Here is a 15,878-nt window from a genome sequence, read left to right as displayed (position 1 = left end):
ATGGTGCACAGCAAGATCCCGCAAGCAGCACTGCGATAATGACCAGATAATCTACCCCCCCCCCCCCCCCGAAGTACTGTAGTCAGAGAGTGTCAGCTTGGATGATGTCGCTGAAATGGGGCTTGAGCCATTAAAAAAAAAATTTCGAGTACCCAATTCTTTTTTTCCAATGAAGGGGCAATTTAGCGTGGCCAATCCATCTACTCTGTATGTCTTTGGGTTGTGGGGGCGAAACCCACGCAGACGCGGGGAGAATGTGCAAACCCCACACGGACAGTGACCCAGGGCCGGGATTCGAACCCCGGGTCCTCGGCGCCGTGAGGCAGCAGTGCTAACCACTGCGCCACCGTGCCGCCCAGGGCTTGAACCATGACCTTCTGATTCAAATGATCATGCTCCCCACTGAACAACGGCCGTTGTGTACTGCTTCCAGTCCCGAATCACATCCCTGTGTTCGCAAGGCCTGCTGCTCTGAAGTGGAGCTTTGAGCAATGGGAATTATTGTCGTATAAAGATAGGCACATTTCAGTACATATAGAATAAAGCACTATGATATTCAGCAGTATATTGATATCCAAGCGTCTTTTTCTCCTTGTGAGTGAATCATTTTGTTCCCCTTTGAAGGTGAAAATTTAAATAAAGAGAGAAAATGAACTCTGGAATGAGGAATTATGACAACTTTGAATCTCTGGGTCGATATGGGACCTTTCCTGGGAGATACAGGTAAGCACCAATGAATTTGTTCATCTTGTAGAGGATAAGGAATCTGTTTGAGTAAGTGTTTAAGTTCCAGTTTGGTCACTTGCCTGGAGCAATGATCTCCAAAGTGATTTGGATAGGAACATGTGCTGGGACACTGCTCCATATATTAAGCTAGTGGCATATTTTGAGTTGTGACTAAGTTCTAACCTGCGTCATCTGTCCTTGTTGCACTTGATGCTCTAACCTTCAATGGAGCTATATATAGGCCTCTTAGAGAGCACACAATAGTCATTCACCTGGCAGACTAGGCAAATGTTGCTCTTGTTCGAGCACGCACTATATAACTGTAATGTCCATTTGATGTCGGAACGGTTTCCACACATGCAATGCAAATAAAACAATTAGATTAGATGTGGAACCATGACCCATCAAAGTAAAGGAACAGGCTAATCTGCCAATTAATTTGACGTGGTGTGACATGATAATTAAAGGTCAAAGGTATCAGTAAAATTGAAAGCTGATGCCCTCAGCCATGCAGGCCAATCTTTAGTACGTCTTTCCTGATTACAGAATCTGTAGCTTCACATCATAAAACAATTGACCTACCCGAACATCCCAGCTTGTGTAATTGCCGGAATCCAGCGTTCAAAGTTCCATTTGTACTGGTTTATTTTTAAGAATTCCTTCTTGGGATGTGGCAACGCTGGTCCAAACTGCCCTTGAGAATAAAAAAAGCAACGGGTTTTTACAAAGCAGCGATTTAACTCGTGACCCGGACTTTGTAGTTAGTAATGACTGGGAAACAGTCAGTACTGGCTGCTATTGCTCCACTAAAAGTGGCAGTGGCTTCCGGAGTCCGCCCATGGGCAGAGGAACACAAAAGATCCAGAGGTTGCTGTCGGTGAGTCTAGAGACACGTTTGATAGTGTCATTCTAAGATACACGGCCAGGTTTGATCATTAGGCTCTCTGGAGGTGGCTGCTCTTAGCCAGTGGAGCGTAGGGGTGCCTCTGTGCCTCCAGTGCACAGGAAGGGGAAAATTGGCATCCGGTTCAGTCATGATCGGGAGATAGAACAGCACAGAACAGGCCCTTCGGCCCTCGATGTTGTGCCGAGCATTGTCCAAAACCAAGATCAAGCTATCCCACTCCCTGTCATTCTGGTGTGCTCCATGTGCCTATTAGGAACTTAGGCCCAGAAATGGTGTCCAAGATGTAGCAGGCAATTTAGGGGCTAAAAAGACTGCTAGCAGCAGAGGTAGAGGGATATGCCCACAGCCTCAGTTACCTTGTCCCATTCAGACTTAACCTCAATCGTGAGAATACAAAGGATGATCCATTCAAGATCCATTGTCATTCGGGACAACCGTGTTTGATTTTTTACATTTTTTATCCAATTAAAGGTCAATTTAGCATGGCCAATCCACCTACGTCCATAATATAATAACAGATGGGTTTGTCCATCAGCTGCAGGCTTCTAATAATAATCTTTTTTAAAATAAATTTAGAGTACCCAATTATATATATTCTTTTCCAATTAAGGGGCAATTTAGTCTGGCCAATCCACCTAACCTGCACATCTTTGGGCTTTTGGGGTGAAACCCACGAAGACATGGGGAGAACGTGCAAACTACACACGGACAGTGACCCAGGGCCGGGATCGAACCCGGGTCCTCAGCGCCACAGTCCCAGTGCTAACCACTGCACCACATGCTGCCATAATTATAATCTTTAATAATAATCTTTATTCTCACAAGTCAGCTTGCATTGCAATGAAGTTACTGTGAAAAGCCCCTCGTCGCCACATTCCGGCGCCTGTTCGGGTCACAGAGGGAGAATTCAGAATGTCCAATTCACCTAACAGCACGTCTTTCGGGACTGTGGGAGGAAACTGGAGCACCCGGAGGAAACCCACGCAGACACAGGGAGAACGTGCAGACCCCGCGCAGACAGTGACCCAAGCCGGGAATCGAACCTGGCACCCTGGCGCTGTGAAGCAACAATGCTAACCACTGTGCTACCGTGCCGCCCGTTATGATTATGATGAACAGTGAACAAATACTCAGCCTGATGAATCTTAGTCTTGAAGGATATATTTGTTAAATTTGCATTTCATTCACTTCACCCAGAAAAAAGATATTGATTTGTTTTTGTTTGCAGTTATTGGGAAAACGCTTTGATGCCACCTCTGGCCTCGGTGAGAACGGAGAGAAATGTCAACTCCAGGAGGCAGAACGAGCCGATTCCGTACATTTTGCAGGATTCCACGAATCGAGGGGACCCGCACCACAGAAAGGGACACAGCGACCCACGGGCCGGCATGTCCGGCAAAGTAGCGACGGGCAAAGACGTGAATGCGCCCAGGGACGCGGGGCACTGGGACAGGGGGGGCCTGGAAGACCTGGAAATGTGGGAGTCGAAAGAGAAAAGGGACGTGTGCTACATGAGGCCGCAGGAGGCATGGGAAAGCGGCATGAACTTGGGAAGAGGCTGGGGTTCCCCCGAGCAGTTCAAAAGGCCACTGGGCTATCAGCAAAAGCACATTCGTCGACCTCTGCCTCTACTGTATGAGCCAATCTATGAGGAATGGGAGCCCCTCTACATAAGGGATTTGCCCCAATCACCTCCCCTCAACCAACCCGCCAATTCCACACAGGCTGAAGTTTATCCATTTTCTAAAGAGCATTGGACAAGAGACCACTCTCCCCACAGAGAAGCTGCCTATCTATCGGACTACAGACAGCTTGGCCCCCAGACAGAGCCATCAGAAAGGAGAATTCTTCCATCGCCCAGTAGTTTCGAAGGCAAGGGCTACAAAGAACGCCCCCTGAAACCTCCAAGCTACAAGATGTACTTGCAGATGAAAGTGAGAGCGGATCAGGAGAGGAAAGTTGCACAGTTGGAGAACCACCAGAGGAATGTGCAGAAAAGTCCAGCTCCTGTTCAAAAGACTCCCAGCTTTCCAGGCCATTATGAGATGCCTCAATATGTCCGCCAGCAAGCATTGGGGCGAGAGAGAAAACCTCAGGGCGGCTATGGTGTTTCCGGGTCAAATGTGAAAGCCGCATTTCCAGCCAGAAATCCGGACCCATTTGATGGCGGACGAGACCGAATTTATCCCCCAGCTTCAGAACTAGGATTTAAACCTCCTCAGGAAGGCTTTGCAAACATGCCTGCCGACAGACGCAATTGTTCCCAAGTTAGTAGAAATGAGAAAATGGGCCAGGTGCATCAGGAGAGAAAATGTATCGATCCTGAACGTTTTGGTGCACTGGTGACTGAACGGGATCCTGGCACCAGTTATGGTGGCTGGCGCACCATGGGGGCATACCTATCTCCCGGAGTTACACAGCGCCCAGGAGATGTGAGCCTCCCACTTTATCACACGTCTGGAAAAAGCGCCAAGGAAAAACCGAGACGATCTGATCTCAAACACGGAGGTATGAAAGCGTCAAATCCACATATTGAATCGGACGGTTGGCTCCGAGACGAGGATCTAGAGAACCAGGCGAGGAGCAGGATGAAGGGGGATGTCCTTCGAAGTAAAAGAGGTGAAGTTGTCTTCTGTCTGATCTCGAGGCCCGATTGCACTCAGAAGGCCCAGGACCCCAGGTCACATACACTGCCCAAAGTTGGCAGGACGTCAGATGTGCCAAGCTGGCCAGATGGGCTTGAGCCACCCCGGATGACCCAGCGTGAGAGACGCTTTGATGAGCTTCAAGGTTCGAACTCTGCCAACCTGGAGGCAAGAAGGCCTCCAGATTGTGTGGAAGCACACCCTTCCCCAAGCAGGCAGGAGTTTCATCCAGACACGATGAAATATAGAAGCGCCGACCACGATATTGAGACACATGGCTGGCGGAATCTGAATTATACTTCAAATTCAGACCACAACTTCAGTGCGGGCAATAAGCAGGCACTTGGAGACAGAACGAGACAGCAGTTTGCTCCTGGAGATGGGGAAGGAATGACAAGGTGGAGAGACCCTGAGGACGCAATGAGGAAAGAGACATTTGATCAAAGGAGCGCTGAATGGTCAGTGAGGGGCTTGCAGGTGGCGGCGCAAGAGGGTGCCCAGTGGGACAGAGGCCGCGGGAGAGAGGAAATGGGGCTGGTGTCACCCAGTAATCGATGTGGGCCAGACGGCATTGGGCATGACAGGATAGTGTCGGCTTTGGAATGGAAGGTACTTGGGAAGGCCCGGTCTGTGAAGAGACAGGCTTGGGATGTTTCGCTGGACGGTGAGCAACACTTTGGCGGCAAACGGCTCACCGTAGCGAATCAGCAGAGAGAAAGGAAGCTTCCAGAATGGAAGGAGCCATTGCACTCCTCAGTGAGGACAGCCAATCGGTTCAACCGTGAAGACGTGACACACGATGGGGTATTCATTATCGACGCCAGCGCTGCAATCGTTAAAGTGGAATACATTCCTTCGCCAAAGAAAGAACGTGTGAGATTCTCATCCCCGATAGAAGTTGAAGGTTTCACAGCTTCCCCTGAACAGGACACCCTCCCTGACAGCAGGAAGGCCGTTGAGTGGAGTGCAACGGGAGACGCAAGTGAGAGAGTGAGAGGGATAGTCCAAGGAATGTTGCCATCGAGAGAAACCACTGGCAGCCAATCTAATAGCAGAGATTCCGAGAGCACGAAGAGGGACCTGGAGACGAAGGAAGATCCAACGCCCCCTCCCAAAGTGAAGGAAAGCATGGAGAAAAGGGCCAGTCGTATACTGGGTCTTCCCAATGTGGACACCGATTCCAGGGAACTTCTGGTGGAGACGGGGCCTGTGCCAGAGGAGACGCACAGTGACGTGACTGGGGAGCATCCCACAGAGAAGAGGTCAGGACAGTGGATTGCTGACCGTGTGGATGGGTTTGAGAGCAAGATAGGCTGTGATGGGCAGAAAGATCCCGAACCAGCAACGATTGGCGCCTCGCAGCCGCTTGCCGTTGCCCCTGACTTACTGGATGAGGCGAGGTTCAATGGAGAGACCGGTGATAAGACCCCTATCCCTGAGGAGAGTCAAACACAGCAAGAACTATCAGAAGACGAAACCTCCTTGGCCCCTGTGGCACCCGGGCCCAGTGCAGAGGATGAGGAAGACTTGGAGCGCCCAGACCTTTGGAAGGTTGGCGAGCAGGGATCTGAGCCAGCTGCTCAGGATCTGCACGACATGGTGTTTGAGTCGGTTTCCCGGATCCGTCGCCACACGGCTCCCGATTCGGAGTCGGATGGTGAAGAGGTGGGGCAGCCCTTCACCCCAGACAAGGGTGAAGAGGGCGAGGTGCTGCCTCCGAGCAGCGGGGGCAGTAGCGCCTCCTCAGACACTGTGATCATGTGCAACCAGGCAGGCCAGAGTGAGGAAGCTCTGGATACAATGGACGGGGAAAGCGACGTCTCCGCTCCAGAACAGGAAGGAAAGGCAGCGAGCCCGCAGGAAAACATTGACGATCAGAAGGTGCAACAGTTGGTAGATACAGTCTCCAGGACACAGCAACACCAGGAGATGGAAGCAGAAGAATTCTCCACACGAGAGACCTTGCTGAAGGAGCTGTCAGAGGACCAGGGGGAAAGTCTGCCAGGCGATGGCAGTGCCACAAGTACCAACCTCGTAGAGCCACCCAGTGGTGCTGGGAGTCCGGAATGTGCCCAGAAGGCGCTTCAAACAACAGACAACGAGAGCAACTCTGACACTGAAATAGATGGAAGTGACTCTGCAGGTAGGTGACCTCCTGACTGTGAGCTGATTGTAAACAGTAAAGTCGCCACAGTCCCAGATGACCATAGGCTGCTTTCCCCTTTGAGGGGGAGAGCTGACCGGTGGTGATTTAACCTGAGGATCACCACACCTCAGGCGAGGGTCATGGTTGAGAAGGCGGGGCCTTCATGAATAAGTCGATTGTATTGGAGTCTTGTCCCCATTTACAGGACAGTCCTGCTAAGTGGATTTTACTGAACGTAAATCAGAGTGCGTTGGTCGTTACAAGTGTAGCCTTACCCCTTCAGCAAAGATTCAACCTTTAGTTTACCTGAAAAGCTCTGAGATTATTAATGCGCACTGCCCTACACTCGCCTCCACCTCCTGTTAATCTCACTTGACTGTCAGATCTCAGACTGAAACCAATTTGACATTTTCTTTCCATTCTCATCCAACATATCTGTCTGAACTTTGGCTCGGACATCTATATCTCCCTAAATCCCGATCGACGTGTCTTTCTTTTTTTTCATGTAAATTTCGAGTATCCAATTCAATTTTCCCATTAAGGGACAATTTAGTGCGGCCAATCCACCTACCCTGCACATCTTTGGGCTGTGGGGGCGAGACCCACGCAGACACGGGGAGAATGTGCAAACTCCACACGGACGGTGACCCAGGGCCGGGATTCGAACCTGGGACCTCGGCGTCGTGAGGCTGCTGTGCTAACCACTGCGCCACCGTGCTGCCCTCTTCTCTTCCTAAACCTCATTTAATGTAATCGCTCCCAGATTTATCCGCATTTTTTTTTTTTACATATCCTATTAAATCTGGCTCAAGCTCACTGAATTCCAGGTGAAACTTGCCCAGCGTGTTGCATTCAAAATTCACTTTTCGTCTTAAGCTTCATCCAAATGATCCCACGGGAGATTTCATGGATGGAGTGGCGTCCATTGGATATTTTTGTTTTAGCAAAAATATGCTTTATTCATCAAATATCTAAAAGAACATTACAAAATGACCACCACAGAAAGTGCAATGATATTCCAATTATCCACATAGATCGGAGGTATTTTCATACAGTTGTGACACATGTAATATTTACTGATCACATTGAATGTGAGTCATACAGCCCGAGGTCAGTTGTATATAGTTTGAGAAGCTGGTTCAATGGACTGAGACTCTTGCCTGTTCTCCGCCAAACTGGTCGCCGAGAGGGGCAACTCATTTCTTTTGCTGATATTTTGTTCTCCTTTCCCAATCATTCATGCTTAACATTGTGGTTGTTTGTTGGACAGGGGAAGGGCTGCCAAGCGCACTGGCGAGGTAGGTACAGAAGAGATGGAAATCCAGTGCAGTATCAGTGACAAGAGCTGCAACAAAGGAGGAGCAAAAACACTGCAGATGTAAGCTTTCGTTTTGCTCGATGGCAATATGCATGCACGGAATGAAGACACTAAATTTAGAGAGGAACACAATTTATGTAAGTGTCTGCAATGGGTCCCATTGTAAATAATTCTGTACAAGGTGGTTTGGGGAGATGTAATGCAAATTACAGATAGGCAGGGATCCTATTGCTGAATCCCATTCCTTACGGAACTTCGCCAATAATAACCTGTGTTTGGAAAATCTCACTCAATGTCTAATGAAGGCCATTGTATCTGAAGTATATACATTAGGTAGCAAAATGGACATACATTTAACTCATGCAATACATACTGAAATCTTCAAATTCATGGAAGTGAAATCACATACATTGTAGTGTAAAAGACACAGTGGTTGTTATCTTGTGTAGGAAATAGCACACACACGCACACTGAATAATGAAACATGTATCATCTATGTTGTCTGGCACTGCCACCGTGCTAATTGGGATGGATTTTGAACAGATCTAGCAGCTCAAAGAGCACCATGAGGCTCTGTGGGGCCATCAGCAGCAGCAGACTTGTATTCAACCCCAATCTGTAACCTCCTGGCCCGGTATATCCCCCACTCGACCATTACCACCCAGCCAGGGGATCAACCCTGGTTCAATGAAGTCTGCAGGACAGCATGTCAGGAGCAACATCAGGCAGACCGAACAATGAGGTGAAGCTACAACACAGGACTACTTGTGTGCCAGACTGCATAAGCAGCAATTGATAGACGGAGCTAAGCAATCTTACAACCAAGGATCTAAGTTCTGCGGTCCTGCCACATCCAGCTGTGAATGGTGGTGGACAATTAAACAACTCACTGGAGGAGGAGGCTCCACAAATATCCCCATCCTCAATGATGGAGGAGCCCAGCACATCTGTGCAAAAGACAAGGCTGAGGCATTCGCAACAATCTTCAGCCAGAAGTGCCGAGTGGATGATCCATCTCGGTCTCCTCCAGAGATCCCCAGCATCACAGATGTCAGTCTTCAGCCAATACGATTCACTCCATGTGATGTCCAAACGGCTGACGACACTGGACACTGCAAAGGCTACAGGCCCTGACAATATCCCGGTAATAGTACTGAAGACTTGTGCTCCAGAACTTGCTGCACCCCAAGCCAAGCTGTTCCAGTACAGCTACAACACTGGCATCTACCCGGCAATGTGGAAAATTGCCCAGGTGTGTCCTGTACACAAGAAACAGGACAAATCCAACCCAGCCAATTACCGTCCTATCAGTCTACTCTCCATCATCAGCAAAGTGATGGAAGGGTTCATCAACAGTGCTATCAAGTGGCACTTACTCAGCAATAACCTGCTCACGGACGCTCAGTTTGGGTTCCGCCCAGGGTCACTCAGCTCCTGACCTCATTATATCCTTGGTTCAAACATGGACACAAGAGCTGAACTCCAGAGGTGAGGTGAGAGTGACTGCCCTTTGCATAAAGGCAGCATTTGACCGAGTGTGGCATCAAGGAGCCCCAGCTAAACTGGAGTCAATGATGCCACTGGTTATGGAAGGTCTGAAGCATGGTTGTAGATACTGCGGCCTCCCTCCCCAAGGCCACCAGGCTGTGAATATAGCCACAGCCAAGGGCAGACAGTCAGGCCAGACACCTCCCCCCCTCGACTGCCTGCTGCCTGGACCTATCCCTTATTTATATGCACTCACAGACCATTGATATCCGTCACCTGTTTCTCTTAACCTTGAAGTAAAAGCAAAGTCACCATAGTCCCAGATGACCATAGGCTGTTTTCCCCTTTGAGGGGGAGAGCTGACCGGTGGCGATTTAACCTGAGGGTCACCACACCTCAGGCGAGGGTCAAAGTTGAGAAGGGGAGTTGTGCAGCCTTTAAAAATAAACTGCAGGATTGAAAGTTTATGAAGATTAAGATCAAGGTATAATTTGTATTCCAAACCGAATGCCATATTTCTGCTCAGTCTGGCGATCGATCGTTTGAGACCACCTATTGCCAGAATAAATCAGCTTGGTTCATGTACTGAGTGCTCACTGCTGGAAGCAGGGGGAGTGTAACAAAATAACGACGTTAACACAAAATTTGCAAGAGCACGCTTAAACTTATTTATCCAGTCACAGTTTCTCGACTTAAATGCCAGTCAGAAGTCTTACAACACCAGGTTAAAGTCCAACAGGTTTGTTTCGAATCACTGGCTTTCGGAGCGCTGCTCCTTCCTCAGGTGAATGAAGAGGTAGGTTCCAGAAACACATATATAGACAAAGTCAAAGATGCAAGACAATGCTTTGAATGCGATGCCACTCGGACAGACAGTGACCAGCGGGGAATCGAACCTGGGACCCTGGCGCTGTGAAGCAACAGTGCTAATCACTTGTGCTACCGTGCGGCCCTAATCAGAGAAACTTGCTTCACTGTCTCTGGGGCGATCTCTTACAAATATATCTCCAGAGTCATGGTGACAGTATTAGGCAGCCTGATAATTTAGAGTTAATGAAGTATTTGCTGTGACTTAATCGATCTGAACGAATTGAAGCCACGATTTTCGTTTTAAAGTATTATCTTAACCCTTGAAGTAATTGCAATTGATCAGGATGTAGAGACTGTGCTTTGTGCTATTACCAATCCTTTGGTTTTCGATGTAAAGGTTCTTATTGTAATGTGCGCACTTGGATGCTGTGAAGTTACATTTGAAATTGACTTGCGTCTTAAGTATGTTTGACTTTTGACACAATCTTGCCTGAAAATTTTCAATTCACATCAGCTTAATTTCTGGATAGAATAGAACGTTATTGTCCATACAAAAATGGAAATTTGTCTCTGCATTCACTTCTAATATAACGTATAAAATAAAGTCGCCATAGTCCCAGATGATCACTACTCCTCAGGCGAGGGGCAAGGCTGGGCCTTCATGAATAACCTCAGCCGGTACGGGGAATTGAACCCACGCTGCTGACGTCGCTCCGCGTCACAAACTAGCTGTCCAGTCAAATTCCCGTACCGGTTGAGGTTATTCATGACGGCCGGCCTTCTCAACCTTGCGGTTGAGACCCTTGGTCACCTTGTGGTGACCCTCAGGTTAAACCACCGGTCAGCTCTCCCCCCTCAAAGGGGAAAGCAGCCGACGGTCGTCTGGGACTGTGGCAACTTTTACAGATTGTCACACTGATGTGATATTTCAGCGATTCATGCAAAACATAACAAGTTAAGCTGCTGTACAGATTGCAACTGTGCTGGAGACATCAACTGTTTGTGTTGACAAAAGGGTTCATTCACACCCGACTAGAAGGTTGAAGAGAAAACCATAGCTCTCCCTCTGACTGAACGGGCAACGCTTCATTTAGTGCACTAACCCGAGATCCTAAACGTCTCGGGGTCTCATCCCTTATTTGCGCAAAGCTTTTCAAAATAAATTTAGAGTGCCCAATTCTTTCATTTTTTGCAATGAAGGGGCAATTTAGTGTGGCCAATCCACCGACCCTGCACATCTTTGGGTTGTGGGGGCGAGACCCACGCAGACACGGGGAGAATGTGCAAACTCCACACGGACAGTGACCCAGAGCCGGGATCGAACCCGGGTCCTCGGCGCCGTGAGACAGCAGGGCTAACCACTGCGCCACCGTGCTGCCCAGCTTTGTGCAAAGTCATGTGCCTCGAATCAGAGTTACAGCCAGAGACAGCGCAAAACGATGGACTCTCTTTGGACGAGGCAGATGATGGATCAGTTGAGATAGTCTTGGTTCCAGTGTAACCCTTGCTGTAATGCATATGTAGGAACACAGAGGGAAGAACCGAGTCCAGATAAACTGTAATACCCCCACTTCCAATTCATTACTTTGACTTGTTACTGTGTTGTTGAGACATCATCCTATAAACATTGTATGCAAATGAACCTGTCATACATGTATATATAAAAGATATGTTCATATCACAGTACATTATTTCTCCCCAAAATAGCTTGTGGTGTCTATTTATTGATGTATCTGTCAAATTGCGATCGGATTCCTGGTGCTGAAAGTTTATAAGGCGGCAAGAAAGCTAATCGTTTCAGATTCAAACCTCTTTAGTGGAACTATCCAATCCAGCTCATTGGACATGAAGGGAAGCATTTATTCACTTCCTTTTGAATGCTACGATTGAACCTATTTCCCTTTCAGCCAGTCGATTCCAGATCTCAGCAACTTCATGTGTTTAAAAAAATAATAGCTCATGCCACCTCTGGTTCCTTTGCCAATCGCCTTCAATCTGGTGTCCTGTGGTCACTGCTCCTTCTGCCACTGGAAAGCCCTTACTTACTCGATCATAACCCCTCAGGATTTTGAACACCTTGAGTAAATCACCTCTTTACCTTCTCTACGAAAGGAGACTACTTGTAGCCAGATCGGGCAACGTTGTTATTCTCCAAAAGACAGTTTCCTCAGATTATGATTGGGAGAGGACCCACAGAATTATAGGATTGTAGAATCCCGACAGTGCAGAAGGAGGCCATTCGGCCCATCGAGTCTACACCAACCCTCCGAAAGAGCACCCTACCCAGGCCCACTCCCCCCACACTATCCCCGTAACCCCTGAACCCCAACTAACCTGTAGATCTTTGGACACTAAGGGGCCAAAAGACCATAGGAGCAGAATTAGGCCACTCGGCCCATCGAGTCTGCAACGCCATTCAATCATGGCTGATATTTTTCTCATCCCCATTCTCCTGCCTTCTCCCCATAACCCCTGATCCCTTTATTAATCAAGAACCTATCTATCGCTGTCTTAAACACACTCAGTGATTTGGCCTCCACAGCCTTCTGCGGCAAAGAGTTCCACAGATTCACCACCCTCTGGCTGAAGAAATTCCTCCTCATCTCTGTTTTAAAGGATCGTCCCTTTAGTCTGAGATGGTGTCCTCTGCTTCTAGTTTTTCCTACAAGTGGAAACATCCTCTCCACGTCCACTCTATCCAGGCCTCGCAGTAACCTGTAAGTTTCAATAAGATCCCCCCTCATCCTTCTAACCTCCAACGAGTACAGACCCAGAGTCCTCAAACGTTCCTCGTACGACAAGTTCTTCATTCCAGGGATCATTCTTGTGAACCTCCTCTGGACCCTTCCCAAGGCCAGCACATCCTTCCTTAGAAACGGGGCCCAAAACTGCTCACAATACTCCAAATGGGGTCTGACCAGAGCCTTGTACAGCCTCAGAAGTACATCCCTGGTCTTGTATGTAGCTTGGCAAATCCACCTAACCTGCACATCTTTGGACTGTGGGAGGAAACCGGAGCACCCGGAGGAAACCTGCGCAGACACGGGGAGGATGTGCAGACTCCACACAGACAGTCACCCAAGGCTGGACTTGAACCCGCGTCCCTGGCGCTGTGAGGCAGCAGTGCTAACCACTGTGTCACCGTGCCACCTATAATAATAATCTCTATTGGTGTCACAAGTATGCTTACACTGCAATGAAGTTACTGTGAAAAGCCCCTAGTCGCCACACTCCGGCACCTGTTCAGGTACACAGAGGGAGAATTCAGAATGTCCAATTCACCTAACAAGCATGTCTTCCGGGACTTGTGGGAGGAAACCGGAGCACCCGGAGGAAACCCACGCAGACATGGGGAGAACATGCAGACTCCGCACAGACAGTGACCCAAGCCGGGAATCGAACCTGGGACCCTGGCGCTGTGAAGCAACAGTGCTAACCACTGTGATACCGTGCTGACCTCACGCCCCAACAAGGAGATGTTTAAAAGCAGCAAAACTCCCAAGTCTCATTGCGAGTAAATTCATTTTGATCCGAGAAAAACTGTAGGGAAAACCGGTTGATGCTGTATGAATTCCAATAGATGGCGATATTGTACTGCTCAGACAGGAGCTGCGAAGGAATTGGCATCTACTGCCACCTTGTGGTAGATTGGGAACTACAGCAAATTATTGCCACATTGTGGGTATTAGTAATTATTTCTAATGGTGTAAAGCAGAGTGATTTCTTTGTACAGAGAAAAATAAATAAAATTACAAAGATCAATCTATTTCAATATGTTTTCTTCCAGTTTATTGCTCTTCTGAAGACATCTGACCTCTGGAATTGGGCTGTACATCACCCTTGGTCTAAATGAATATGGGAACAGGTTTGAGAGGCTGAAGGGCCTCCACCTGTTCTGATGTTCTCCTCCTGGGATCTGATTCCACAACTGGTGGAAGTCCTCCTGAACCTCAGGCAAGTGGCCATTCTTGACATGTGAGCTTACACACCCAAAGAGGTCACTTCCCAGAACTGCACTGATTCAGAGCATGGGGTGCCTGGGATTACAAGTGGCAGGATCTCACGCGGTGTGCATTCGAATGTCCCGTGGAAAACCCGATCTTCCTGTGCCACGCTCACACGCCTGCCTTTTCCAGCAGCGGGCAAACTTCAGGATGATAAACGATCCTCGACTTCACAACTGGGCCCAGTCTGGCAATTGGAGCCTGATTAGTTAGTTCAAACTAACTGTTTGGGCTGAGTGGGGAGCCTAAGAAAGAGCCTAAAAATCTTTTTTTTAATTAAAAAATAAATAAATTTAGAGTACCCAATTCATTTTTTCCAATTAAGGGGCAATTTAGCGTGGCCAATCCACCTACTCTGCACATCTTTGGGTTGTGGGGGCGAAACCCACGCAGACACGGGGAGAATGTGCAAACTCCACACGGACAGTGACCCGGGGCCGGGATCGAACCTGGGAACCTCGGTGCTGTGAGGCAGCAGTGCTAACCACTGCGCCACCGTGCTGCCCCTAGAAAAAGCCTAAAAATGAGAGCGAGATCTCCCAGGAGCAAAATTTGGAGTCACTTCTGCACACAAAAGCAATTGATGCCAGATCAATTGTTTATTTTCAATTGGAGATCGATAAATCTTTTGGTAACTAAACATAATAAGGGAGATGGGATAAAGGCAGGTTTATGGAGTCAGATAGATCTCATTGAACAGATGGGCAAAATGGCCTCCTCCTCTCCCTATGCTGCCTGTCTGGATAAAGAATGTCAGACAATAACATTGCGTTAAACGATTCTGTGACTTAAGTTTGTATTCAAGGCTTTCAAATACCTTTGACTTGATGAGTTTGATTTGGAAGCTATTGAAGATTAGTTCTCTGGGCGTCTCCTCTACAGCATTTCTATCAAGCGCACACATACATTTAAGATGCAGTACAGTGGGGTGGTCATTACTATACATGAGTGGGTTACTTAGTAACTTAAGTTCACTATTAATGAGCTGCAACAGCTAGCTCCTATTCAGCGGATTATTTTCACCAAGCCTGCTGCTTGGGTCACTTCACTTGACTGATCTAATGAAAGTAAATTGAAGCCAGCTGAGCTCTCGGCTACAGTTTTTGGACCCACAGAGCAAACGTTTGGAGAAAATGATTCTTAAAGTTTCCCTCAGGAGCCACTTTTAACGAGCAGAGTCCTCACGCAAAGGCAGAAGAAAGAAAGCATCGTTATGTCCCAAACCTGTTGGCATTAGCAATTATTGTGCGCGCGCGTTTGCATATATCACCTTCAGGAAACACTTCTTGCACAACAATGAGGATTTTAGATGGTTGAGATCAGAACTCTTCGAGACACAGCGATCACAAGCAAGTCTCGACCTTAAATGATGTCCAAGTGGTCTATTGGACTACTCCACCTGGACTTGTGGACCTGGTTATAGGGGTGTCGCAACTGTTGTAGTGCTTTGAAGGCGCTTCCATTTCAGACTTGACAAACACATGGCCCAAATGACAGATTTTTATGCTCTGTCAAGTTGGGAACAGGAATTTTTGTGGCTCTAACTTTTCTATTGTCTGTCGACAAAATGGAGGAGCAGTTTCCCCATTCACCCGTTTCCCCTCTGTGGTTAAGAGGCAAGAGACTGGGGAACATTTCCCAATATGCACCTGTGCTTGGTCCGGCTGCCAAACCTTCTGAAATCAGAATAGTTTCTGTCTTGCCAAGAAAAAAAGGTGCAGAGCGAATTGTCGATGAAGTGGAGGGGGAGGAACTGGCCTGGGGCAGCTACTCAAATTCCTTTTCAAACCTCCCCTGCGGCAGGTGCTGCCACCTGCTGGGATGCAACCTGTGT

At 48.1% G+C, this 15,878-nt stretch overlaps 1 protein-coding gene and 1 long non-coding RNA gene across 2 annotated transcripts in view; one reads left to right on the top strand and one right to left on the bottom strand.

Annotated features, from left to right (window-relative positions):
• Positions 1-15,414, bottom strand: part of LOC140405367 (uncharacterized) — a 35,422-nt gene extending 20,008 nt beyond the window's left edge. The window contains exons 1-2 of the long non-coding RNA XR_011938604.1: positions 15,315-15,414; positions 1,309-1,420 (exon numbers count right to left, since the gene is read on the bottom strand). This is a non-coding gene — a long non-coding RNA (uncharacterized lncRNA). The remainder of the gene's footprint in view (positions 1-1,308; positions 1,421-15,314) is intronic.
• LOC140405433 (uncharacterized) lies at positions 2,868-9,462 on the top strand. The gene is made up of 2 exons (XM_072493835.1): positions 2,868-6,421; positions 7,695-9,462. Exons 1-2 carry the CDS (start codon positions 2,881-2,883, stop codon positions 7,724-7,726), a joined length of 3,573 nt encoding a protein of 1,190 aa, XP_072349936.1. The 5' UTR covers positions 2,868-2,880; the 3' UTR covers positions 7,727-9,462.
• Positions 15,415-15,878: the final 464 nt, after the last annotated feature.

The sequence above is a fragment of the Scyliorhinus torazame genome, chromosome X (assembly GCF_047496885.1).
Source record: "Scyliorhinus torazame isolate Kashiwa2021f chromosome X, sScyTor2.1, whole genome shotgun sequence".
Taxonomy (NCBI): domain Eukaryota; kingdom Metazoa; phylum Chordata; class Chondrichthyes; order Carcharhiniformes; family Scyliorhinidae; genus Scyliorhinus; species Scyliorhinus torazame.
Note: the sequence above shows the minus strand (reverse complement) of the source record. Positions and strands in the feature narration are given on the sequence as shown.

Excerpts from the sequence above, each read along its gene's own strand:
- LOC140405433 (XM_072493835.1), top strand. The coding sequence starts at position 2,881 with ATGCCACCTCTGGCCTCGGTGAGAACGGAGAGAAATGTCAACTCCAGG. Across the intron at positions 6,422-7,694 it reads AGATGGAAGTGACTCTGCAG|GGGAAGGGCTGCCAAGCGCA; the intron begins GTAGGTGACCTC and ends TTTGTTGGACAG.